This window comes from Cygnus olor, chromosome 1, assembly GCF_009769625.2.
Source record: "Cygnus olor isolate bCygOlo1 chromosome 1, bCygOlo1.pri.v2, whole genome shotgun sequence".
Taxonomy (NCBI): domain Eukaryota; kingdom Metazoa; phylum Chordata; class Aves; order Anseriformes; family Anatidae; genus Cygnus; species Cygnus olor.
Genome location: NC_049169.1, coordinates 46,076,685 through 46,089,293, shown reverse-complemented (window position 1 = coordinate 46,089,293; position 12,609 = coordinate 46,076,685). Strand labels below are relative to the sequence as shown.

The window sequence follows — 12,609 nt, the reverse complement described above, 5'->3', positions numbered from 1 at the left end:
AAATCAGATCATAATAAATGAGATATTTGAGTAGAAAACTAGCATTGATAAATACGTGACCTAGTTTAAATAGTAGCTTTGATAATGTCACAGAAAGGATCATTCCTCCAGCAGAATAAAGTTTGATTGCATCTAGGAACTAAATATAGCCAGGAATTTTAAACCAGACCTCTGAACCAAGTTTCTAATACTTCTGTCTCTTTGCAACATATTTAAATAAATACAATAATATGCTGAATATTGTGATTCTCTTGAAAAAGAACCACAAGCTTATGTTTAAGTGTAGGGCTGGTTTTGCTTCATAAATATCAGGCTTGTGAGACAAAACAATTTGATCAGAAATTTACTTTAAAGAAAGATCTGAAGATACTTCTGAAGAAACCTAATGTGTGACTCAAATAATATTTTTTCCTTGTAGAACAAAAAAAATCATAGTCTACATATCAAAGACTGCATTCTTGAATTGTACGCTCTGGATTGTTCTAAGGAGCAATGTTGACTTCTTAGATGAATGAAGTAATGTTAATACTAGCCAGAAAACAAGATGTAAAAACAATAAGAATTGCATTAGGGTATGACAGTGGAGACAGACTTTGTAACTAAGAAATAAACTCGGTAAGGACCTCTAGATATTACAACAAGATGAGGGAAAAACTGTATGCTCTTTTACAGATGAATGGTATGTAGAATTTACTGAAAATGTAGAGATTTTCATGAACTGAAAACACAGATTGCAATGAGATTACAGACAACTGCTTACATTTTTTGCTGCATACATGAACTTTGTAGACTATTTTCTGATCTGAAACGGAACACGAATATATGCAGAACTGTCTTTTCAATTTCACAAAGCAATTACATTAACTCTATGAAGATGTAGGAAAGTTAATATGAGTTTAGAGAAAGATCCTTTATTCTCACTGATTAAGCAGAAATGAAAAGCAGAGTGACAACTTCAGCTGCAAGTGTTGATTGCACCAAGCTGATATTACCAAGATGTCCACAATTTTGCCATCTTTGATCTTTAAGACTTAGAGTTTCAAAAGAACTTTGGGGATGCTCTATAATAAAACATAGAGGTATAAACTAGACAGGCATCTCCCTGAAAGCCCTTACTGCCCTCTTCTGGAGTAAATGATCTTGCACATCTAGTGGTCTTCACTTTTGTTCAATGTGAGGACCATCTCACTAATAAAAATCATCACCTGATTATCAGGTCTTTATTTTTTCATTTGTGTTGTCATACAAAATGCCTGCCAAACATGCATTTAGATGATCAAGAAAATGATTAGCATCTCACCATGACAGAGGTACATGCAGTAATAACTTCCTCGTGCAATGAAATGGACTCACTTTTACTACAGAAATTTTAATGGTAGTAGCTGATATTTGCATTGACTGACCTTCAACTTGAGGTGAAATGCAACACTATAAAATCATGATCATTCACTCTGAATTCTAGAATGCTTCTATAAGGTCAATCTTCTTACCACAAATAGAGCTGTAAAAATATGTATATATATACCATACCAAAGCTGCATTCAAAGTCCACCTTGTACATACTGGAGTAAGAAAGTTTCTGTCTACTTGCTGTGGGTTCTTCCACCCATTAAAAATGTTCAAAACAAATAACAGATTTTTCACCCTTAAAATTTAAGTGCAGGCAACCTGATACTAAAGTATCTTCTGCCATTCACGCAAGCAACATACATATAGGCATTTTTGTTTACACTGCTGTTGACAAAGCCACCTGACCCACAGCTAAAGCACATAATTTCCATCATATATGGACTGTTCTCCAGCTAATTAATCAGAAAATGTTGCAATATGCTATCAGTAGGATAATATAGTGCTGTTGTTGTAGAGTTCAGTGTTTTTCTACTTGAAAGAAACAAACTTCTTGAATACCAGGATCCCTATTTCAACTCAGGGGATGTAGGGAATAGTACACACTAAGTAAAACTGCCATCCCCAAATCTAAAATGGAATTTTCTCTAGTTCACCAAAAGGTACAAGAGATTGATTCTTCTTTGTCAGCAAACTGTTGAGGTAGATGTAAAATGCTGAAGATTTAAGAATTAGACAGAATCGTTATTTTGTTGTATTCAACTCCTGCACTCATCCTGAAGGAAACATAAAAAACCCTGAAACTGAGTAGGGAAATACTAATGCCTTATTTAGATGGTAGTTCCTGATTTAGAAATCCTGTAACAAGAATTTTGATTGTTTCAAGGAAGGCCACAGAAAACTACTAGCTTCAGTTACTATGAAAACGGCTTCCTTCTGTATGTTTTTCTTTTGTGTTCAGGCAGAAGAACCTTGAGCTCAAGAAGTACGATAAAATATCTTTTTTCCTTTTACTGATGCTTTTTAAAAAATCCCAAGACACATAAATGCCTAAGAATATAATGTAACAGGAAACACTCAAATACACACAAATCCTCAATTATTGAACTAAATAATTTTTTTCAAGATGCATATCTTCCATGAATTTTCAGAACAAGTTGGCAATTCAGAGGATTATAATCAAGACATATGAAGAATTTAATTGTCACTGTAGATCTGGAAAAGGAACAGGGAACCATTCAGTGAAACAGCAGCTAGTTAAAGAGAACAGTAGAGAACACTGCTTCTGCTACTCCCTGCTGAGCATTATTATTCAAGGTTTGGCTTTTCAAGTGAGAGAAAAACCTCAGCAACTTTTCTAAGAGAGACAATATTTTTCCGTTCTTTCTGGATTTTGCTATTCTCATTACAAGTTAGCATTCTTCATCTCGTGCAGAAATAGAGCATCATCTATCATTAAGGTATCAAAATGATCTTAATGGCGAGCAAAATAAAGCCTTGGTCTTTTCATTCAAACTAAGACTGTGTCTAATCTGTGATGCTATTTTTTAAATAATTTTAGGCTATAAGCCACCTGAGAATGGGGGACTGCACTTTTACTGTAATATTTCATTTACGGATGGTAAATTAATGATTTATTTATGGTAAATTGTACTCTTGACAAAGTTATAAAAGATGGCCAGAACTTCAGTCATTTTCCCTTTGTTATTTTTTCTTAGCTTTCTAGGCAGAGACAGAAAAGGAAATTTAGCTTCCACTCAATTCATAAATCAAATCATCCACAAATTAGAAAAGTACAGTTCTAATGAGCATAAGATTACAGTTCAGTTTCAGATCATATGAAATGCGGTGATTACAAGTTACTGAACATAATCCATTGTAGATATAATCAAATGAGACAAAATGAAAACAAATCCAGAAATTGTGAAGAAATTAAACAGAATTGTGCAACAGCAGAAATCTGGAGAAGTTCCTTATCTGACTCCAATGAAATTTCTTTCAGTTTTCTTAATTTTGTTTTTAAGAATCAGGATGTATTTAGTACCATTAAACTACCTGAAATAAAATTGTGATTACTGAAGAAAATTTACAGCAGAAACAGAACCCCCCAATTGAAAGAACCAAATGACCCACAGATACCATTCAAATTAATTATTTCCAGTTAGGCTTGAAAAATTTTGCTAATAATCATGAAATCAGGCACATTCTTTTACTTTCAAAGATAATGTTACAGCCTGTTCAAGAAAAGAAATATGAATACTTTCTGGACGTTTTAACTCTTTCTTCATAACAAAGCTCATTCTTGGCTTATTTCAAGACAGTTCTTTAACAATAAAGTTTTATTTTCCTTTAAATTTAAATTTTTATGATCATTTAAAAGCAATAAGTTCTACAGATTTCAGAATTTTCAAACCCTACCAACCAGAAACGTACAGGATTCACACCATTTGAAGAAAAATTGTACAGAAGCTTATCAATAAGTTTGTACTAAATCTCTACATTTGCATATGCTTTTTGTTTTATAGTAATCTATTTATACCTTAAATACAGTATCCCTTTAAAAGAAAGAACTCTATCTGCAGGTCAGGTAAACTAGCTATCACAGACATTTGTTTCAGTACACTACCATTCCCAAATACTAGGGTCTTCTGCTATAGATTTAACCTAAATAAAGCAACTTCCATATGAAGGTTGAAGGGACAGAAGTAGCTAAATACATGGTTTATTAACACTTTCTTGCTCCTGAAGTTCTGTTCTGTGAAGAAGAAAAGATTTTGATCCTTTTTAAAGTGTTTTCATTATATAAATCTATATATATAGATAAAACCCTCACAGACACAATCACACTATAATTCTATGCAATTCTTACTGTCAGAGCCAATGCACATAAGTTTTGCTTTAGTTAATCCCATTACTAATGCAGAAAAAGGAAAAAGTCAGGCTACTTAGAAATCTTTGCTTCTTTTTTTTTTTTTTTCCTTTATATATATATATATATATATATATATATATATATTATTGAGGTCTACATAATGATTTCTTATTCAACTTTTCCAATTTAAATTCATTTTAAATATGCTGACCACACAATGATGGAAGTAGACGAGTATCTGAATCAGTGTAATTTCCAAACATACAGTACCTAAATTCTAGGCATTTGAGATGCCATCTGAGAGATGCCAACAAGAGTTAGCAACAAGTTGCCAAACCAACAGAGTTTGGTTTATTCAAAATACAACATCCAGGAACAAGTGTATTTTAATATTATAGGCCATGTTAAATGAGACCCCTTTGTTGAGCAACATTAAAAATTCAGGAATAATCATGCATATTTATAATAAATGTATTTCATTACTGAAGACAACAGCAATTCCAGCAAAAGCCCACAGACCTATGGTTTTATTGTCGATAGGCAAAGTAAGCTTTCTTTCTGTACCTGTAAGTTCTCTCTCTTCAACGCTGTCTTCCAGAGATCCAAAGGAATAATTAGGTGGACTGATTGCAGGAGTAGAAATAAAACTTGTACAGGCAACGGATGAGTTGATTTCGAAGTAGTCATGGCTGTGATTCATTCGGTGAAATTCCAGAGAAGATACTATTGATGTGCGCTGCTTGGGCTATAAGAAAAAGAAGTTTGGAGTAAAAAATACAGAATTTATATTCATGTATAATTTTTATCACTTGACATTTAGTAAATTTACTTAGAGTTTCTGTCTTTTTACTGTTTTTATTTGGCCCAAAGGTTATACTAGTAAAAACAATTTCAATCAACTAGCTGTAGTGAATTAAAGATAATTTCTTTCAAAATTTGGATTAATCTTTATTAGAAAAAAAATGTGTATCAATTCTAATCAATTTAATTCAAAATAAGGCTTTACAACCTCATATGTAACTGGAATCATCTTTTGCTACAAAGGCAGCTCTGCACCAGCTGCCTTGCTGGATACATCTTGAAAAACAATTAGACTACTTATGCCTGTATAAAGAAATTTACAAAATAATACCAAGCACTCATTACTCAAAAGCAACCCTCTACTGTTTATTCAATTTTTGAAGGGCTACCTTAAGTATTCAAAGATTGAAATGTCTGAAAGCTTAGGGGAAAATTGTCAGCTTAAAAAAAACATATATGGAAATCAAATTTTCTTAATAAGTTTTCATGGAATGCATCTATACTAGTTTCTATCAAGCGTGTACTTTTGAAGTAAACTTCTGGATTGACCCCACTCAATGGACTGTACTTTGCACTGCAGACCAGCCTCAGAGCATTAGAAACTCATTCCTTTTGGGTGGACCTACACCATAATGTACATTCCAGGATTGTATAATTCCAGGTCCTTATGTCCTTTTGATGATAAGACTACGCTAAAGCTAGTCCAAAGTAAAATCCATGAAATCTATATAGTTTGAATATCAGGTCAGCAACAACTTTTTCACTCCACAGATCTGTTCCCATTGCACTGCACTTATTAATATAGACATAACCATAGTGCTCTCAGTCATAGACTACAAGGCAAAGACCACTAATGGTTTGCAACATCATGATAAGTAGTTTTGCTAACCTGCAGCACTGATATGGCTTCACACACTAAATAGCCTTGATGCTCCTTGCTGCTTTAGATGCAATGACCTGAAACATTAAATGGCTTTTCCAAAATAGAGGAGGTCCTGCATCCTGGGGTACAGCTGTCTGTATATTTTACCCTGCATGACAGGGAAAAATATCTTGTGAACTGCTGCCCAAGATAACTAAAACTGGAAATAAATTAATAGAGAAAGAGAATAAACATGTTGTCTTGTTGCAACATGTTAGGCTTAGCAGGACAGAACATTTGTAAAGATCAAGAATTTGCTACTTACTAGTGTCAAGACTAAATTATTTTCCCAGGAGCAATGAGATCTTCCTTGGACCATGAAGCTGTTCACCATTCCTTAGTTAGAACTACCTATTAAAATACAATCTATCCCAGTGGAGCAATTTTCAATTTTGTTTGTGGTCTATTTCATTTTTAGGTTATGAAAGCTACAATGTTTGTGTTACAAATACAGAACTAGACTGCCTTCACTAAAAATGTACACTTTCTATTGGAATGTCTGACAAAAAAAATAAATAATAGACTTGGGTTTGGATAACACTGATTGTTTTTTAAAGTTGTGTTGGGCACCATATGAATTAACTGTGTCCTGTTCATACTGATAAAAATTGTGAAGGGTAAATTCGGGCATTCATCTGGAACTCATCTATGGTCTATTAAGGCAATTTACTTTTGTAAATAATAAAATATAGCTTTTTGCTTTGAAAAGCTGATTCCTAGGGCCAGTAATTTCATGGGAGAGTTCAGTGAACAAGGCCAGCTTCCAACATCAGAGTCTGGTTAAAAGTCATTGTTTGGGACCTAAGCCAAAATAAGTCTCTTATCAGGCCAAAAATACTCACGTGTTAATTAAACCTAAACTGCACACTTGCTAGACAACAAATTCATCAATGACTTAATTATTTCTAAAAGCAAAAAAGATCTCTGGTAATTTAGAAAAATGTTGCTGGCCCTTTTCCAAGCAATGTGTCTCTGTGGTTTTGCAGGAATTCAGCTTCTGAGCTGAAAAACACTTCAAGTAACATGATGTGCAGGATCCTGGTTACTCTTAAACTGAGACAGTTCTTATCCAAAAGGGCAGCTGGGATGGTCCAGCTTAATCTTCCCAAGCAGGTACATAAACAACTGCTCTGGCCTTTGTCCAGTCAGGTTTCCAACCACTGCCTCAACTGTGTGCCACTTTCTTAGAATCTGAATGACAGCATCTGATGCATCATATACCCCTCTGCTAATTTATGGATGATCAGGTGTTTCACTACTCCTTACTGTACTATTACAAACCACCATCATATTAAAAAGTTTGACAAAAATACCTGCAGAAGTATCTGGAGGAAAAAAAAATATTCTGAAGCTTGTTTTACAGACCAGTTTAGTATGCAAATGCTCCTAATTTCTAAAAAACATGTCCATCAATAAGTAGTCATGATTTTCTCTGGATACATGGGTTAGTGATTTTAAAATATGTCTATAGTGATTTTCAAAAGATAATTATGGAAGCTGAAATATGCTTTCTATTTGTTCGTGCTAACATGCGACCATCTGTTGATCTGGGTGACACAAAATACTTCCTATATTATTTTGGGCTCTGACATTATTATTATTAATTCAACATATCTCAGTTTAATATGTCTTTCCAATGTAAGGGTTCTGAACATAACCTCAGGCAGGCTCTAGCGTGCTGCAGCATAACACTTCTGATTTACTGTTTGGAGTTAACAAGGTTCATCTGCCAACATGTGCCAGTAATTTCTCTACATAATTACTGAGGCATCTTACATCTGAGCTTTTGTAGCTAACTAGAGAAGCCTTTTGCTCCTTTGCTGAGTCGAGTAAAATGTTTTGTTGTTAAAGTATGCTAATGGTTCATTAAGATATTCTAACTATATCTGGGAGCCCAAATTCATCAAGTGCAAAGTTAAGCCACAGAAGAACATTGAAAATATCAGATTAGGCAAGAAAGGATGATATTCTGCTATTGAGAGCTAACAGTTTCTCTTTATGATACGTATAACGGCACATGCATCTCTTTCATTTTCTTCTTCGGAGTGTTGGAGTAAGCAGTGGTTCAGTGAGGAACATGGTTCAATTAAGCACAGATTCTGTGTAAAGATCTTCTCTTCTCTGAGCGAATTAACCTCAAAAACTCATTGCTTATAACACCTGTTTGTGCCTGTGTATATGTGTGTAGTTGATAAGCCATAGAGACTCAGTAAAACAATTTATGTTGATTGCATCCCTCTGTTTCTCGTTCTCTAAACTACAGTTCACACTTTTTTTTTTCTACAGTTAAGATTAAATTCAGCTACAGATTCAGACAACTAAATTTATAACATAGCTATTTACATATACACTAGGTAACTAAGCTCCCATTACAGTCAATTGAGATATACTCAATACAGTCATAGAATCACAGAATCATTAAGGTTGGAAAAGACCTCCAAGATCATTTGGTCCAACCATCCCCCTACCATCATTAAACCATGTCCCTAAGCACCCACTAAATCATGTTCCTAAGCACCACGTCCAACCTTTCCTTAAACACCCCCAGGGATGGTGACACCACCACTTCACTGGGCAACCAGTTCCAATGCCTGACTGCTCTTTCTGAGAAGAAATGTCTCCTCGTTTCCAACCTAAGCCTCCCGTGGCGCAACTTGAGGCCATTCCCTCTAGCCCTATCACTAGTTATCTGTGAGAAGAGGCTGACCCCCAGCTCCCCACAACTTCCTTTCAGGTAGTTGTAGAGAGCAATAAGGTCTCCACTGAGCCTCCTCTTCTCCAGACTAAACAACCCCAATTCCCTCAGCCGCTCCTCATAAGACTTGTGTTCCAGGCCCTTCACCAGCTTCGTAGCCCTTCTCTGGACATATTCCAGGGCCTCAATTTCCTCACAGGCAGAGCCAGCAGCGGTGGTGGCTGGCCATTTAAATCAGGCATTGCTGCCATTTCACAGCCACAGGTGATCGGTTCTGAGGCAGTTGCATTCTACAGTGGAGCAGGTAATTGCGGCAGGCAGGCACTTTTCTGCATCAATCATTAGAGCCCAGAGAACAATTCACTTCGCCCCAATCAACTTGATTTTAGTTCGCTTGCCTTAATACAGGCATTTAGCATCACTGGATATTCTCTGGGGCATCCCACCTGAGCCTCCAGCAGCCATCCAGAAGACTGCAGGTCTCCCCTACGTTTCATATCATATCTGACAGCCTCCATATGCATGTGAAACACAACTTCATGGCATCTCAAATGACATTAGATGCCTATTTTTAGGCAACTGTGTTGAATCGTACATCTCTCTGGAGCATTATGGTAGATTGGACATCCAAGTCAAACAGAGATTTTTATGTACAGAGAGAAAAGCACAGCTGTTTTAGTCCCATGTTGAATTCCACCTCTAGCGCACATGTAGACACGCTTGACACCTTACTTCATTTGTTAGAATATGGAGCCAAATTCCAGTCTTACTAGCAGAATTTATAGCCAGGAATGAACAAGTCACTTACTGGAGTCTTGCACCTTGGCCTCCTGGATTGCATCTGCCAAAGCCACTCCCAGATTACATTTACCAAGATCTGTCAAGATAGGTCCTGAATAATTCTAAAAAGATCATTTACTATGTAGAACACCATAATGTCCAGGAAATGTAGTTGGGGTCAAAGTTTTAGAGCAGTGGAAATTGTACAAACACAAAACTCTGTCCCAAAGAGAATGCTTCCTTCAGTCTTCGTACCAAAGTCGGCTTTGTCAGTCATCACATCCGCTTCATACTACTGAGAAGGTCTGTACGCACTTAGATAATCCTTGTGAATCTATAGCATACTCATGACTTAACTTTACCCCCATATGTATGCTACATAACCACATACAGATTTGTCCTTAAGTAGTTTTCTTTATTCATTACATTCACATATTTAATTTATGTGTAAATTTCTTTAATGACTGATTTTGTTTACTTTGAAATGTTTCTTGATGACTATTATTTCAATTGTCCTAACGCAGACCTAGAAAATCCAAGATCAGTCTAAAACATATCAAATCACCCTAACAAAGAAATTCACCAGCAGTGCAAAAGCAAAAATATATCAATAAAAATATTTGAAGATATTGCAACAACAAGATTTAACTAACTTTCAAACCAGGTCTAATAAGAATATTTTCATGCTAAGTCAGTAGTGAATATATATCAATGAAAGATACCACTTAGAACACTGAAAAACAGGAAAGGCATCAAAGTACACATATTGAATTGCCTTTCTACTAAATGTACAAGGAAGACATTACTTAACCGCTCCAATGAATGGAAGCTACATGCAAATTCTGTATGCTAGCATGACTTGTAAGTGAGCATGAGAAGGATCATTCAATATTTCTCACAACATTCAGGAAAGGGAGTTTTACTCCAATTAAATATCCGTATTTCCAATTCCATTTCCAATTAAACATCAAAATATTTCTACAACTTTGAAGTACTCTGCAATACAAGCTTGTGACTCCACCTTCTCTTATCTGGAATTTGTGTACAGAGCTACTTCACAGTCTTCACAGAATTAATTCTCACAACACTTCTCTGCACTCTGGCAGTTATTAGACCCATTTTACAGATGCCGAACAGGGGTACAGAACTCTCACAAGTGACAGATGTGTGACTCATTCAATCACTGAGAAACAAAAACCCAGGAGAAATTCTGCAGTGTTCCTGCTAACTTCCAGCTGCCCTACATAATGTCTTACTTGGGGCAGAGTGGCTGGAAAGCTGTGCAGAGGAAAAGTATCTAGGGGTGCTGATTGATGCTCGTCTGAATATGAGCTGGCAGTGTGCCCAGGTGGCCATGAAGGCCAAGGGCATCCTGGCATTCCTTGTATCAGGAAAAGTGTAGCCAGCAGGACCAGGGAGGTGATCTGCACTCTATACAGATCTGCACTCTGCTCTGGTGAGGCCGTACCTCAAGTACTGTGTTCAGTTTTGGGCCCCTCATAACAATAAGGTCATTGAAGCCCTGGAACGTGTCCAGAAAAGGGCTACGAAGCTGATGAAGGGCCTGGAGCACAAGTCCTGTGAGGAGCAGCTGAGGGAATTGGGGTTGTTTAGTCTGGAGAAGAGGAGGCTCATTGGAGACCTTATTGCCCTCTATAACTACCTGAAAGGAAGTTGTGGGGAGCTGGGGTTCAGCCCCTTCTCACAGATAACTAGTGACAGGACTAGAGAAAATGGCCTCAGGTTGCGCCACGAGAGGTATTGCAGCCAGTCGCCGAGGTGATCGGCTCTGGGGCAGATGCGTTCTGCAGCGGAGCAGAGGATCGAGGCGGGCAGGGCTTTCTTTCCAGCATCGATGCCGCTCGCAGCAGCCGAGGGAGCCGCCAGGGCTCGGCAGCCCTCGCGAGGGCCCTGACGAGGCGTGGGCGGAGCCAGCAGCGCCCCTTCCCTGGCCGTACAAAGGCAGCCCCTAGGGAGCGCGAGAGACTAGGAGCGCGGCGACCAGGACGGGCAAACAGGGTGTGGCGCCTCAGTCAGGGCAGGGCGAGGCAGTGCGCGAAGGCAGGGCGAGAAGGGGGGGCGCCCTCGCCGCTCTCTTCCGACGGTCTTTCCAAATGGTGGTTGTGACCTGCTCATGAAGAGCCCAGCCATGGTATCCACCAGGCAGGAAAACATGGCCTCCACATCTCTTGTGGCCTCTCCAGCCACAGTCACCGATGTGGCTACTCAGACAGAGGTCTCGGGGAAACACACAGCCATCCAGGTCTTGGGCTGCAGGGTGTGCCTGAGTCTTCTGTTGGTATCCGACAGCAGCAGCGGTGGGTATGCCTGTGGGAAGTGTGCCCAGGGTGAAGAATTGCTCGGCCTGGTGGTGGAGCTTCGGAAGGAGCTGAGTAGGCTAAGGAGCACCAGGGAGTCAGAGAGGGAAATTGACTGGTGGAAGTGTACTCTACCCTCCCTGAAACAGACTCACAAGCCACAACACAAGTAACAAAGGTTCCTCTATCCCACCAGGCAGCCGCTACACAGAAGTCAAAAGTTACCCCATCCCATCAGGCAGCAAGAAGGGACCTAGGCCAGCAGGGGGAATGGAAACAGGTTGCTGCTCGGGGTGGTAGGCGAGCCCTCTCCCTGCGCACCTCACCCTCCCATCTACCCTTATATAATAGGTATGAGGCTCTAGAACACGACAGTCAAAACAACGATGTAGACGAAAGCCCATCCGGGTTGGAAGGGGTGCCTAAGGCAAAGCAATCTACCCCCCCGCATTGCTACATCTTCTGTCAAGAAAGAAAGAAGGCTTATCGTCATGGGGGACTCCCTTCTGAAAGGGACAGAAGGCCCGATATGCTGTCCGGACCCAACCCACAGGGAAGTCTGCTGCTTCCCTGGGGCTTGGGTAAGAGACATTGCCAGGAAAGTCATTCGCCATGTAGAGCCCACCGACTACTACCTGATACTGGTTTTTCAGGCTGGTAATGATGAAGTAGCAAGGAGAAGTCCAGGAGTGATCAAAAGGGACTTTAGGAATTTGGGGCGACTGGTTAAAGGATCAGGGGCACAGGTTGTGTTTGCCTCCGTCCTTCCAATAGGAGGGATCAATGTTGACAGGCAGACTCGGCCCATCAACGCATGGCTTCGAGACTGGTGCCACCAGCAGAACTTTGGGTTTGTTGATCACAGGAAGGTCTA

The 12,609-nt window shown here is 38.7% G+C and overlaps 1 protein-coding gene across 1 annotated transcript in view; it reads right to left on the bottom strand.

The window, feature by feature from the left end:
* The window catches only part of LOC121063868 (ankyrin repeat and sterile alpha motif domain-containing protein 1B-like), a 269,342-nt gene that overhangs the window by 90,243 nt on the left and 166,490 nt on the right, over positions 1 to 12,609 (bottom strand). The window contains exon 12 of the mRNA XM_040544776.1: positions 4,784 to 4,964. Coding sequence (XP_040400710.1) covers positions 4,784 to 4,964 — 181 coding nt within the window. The remainder of the gene's footprint in view (positions 1 to 4,783; positions 4,965 to 12,609) is intronic.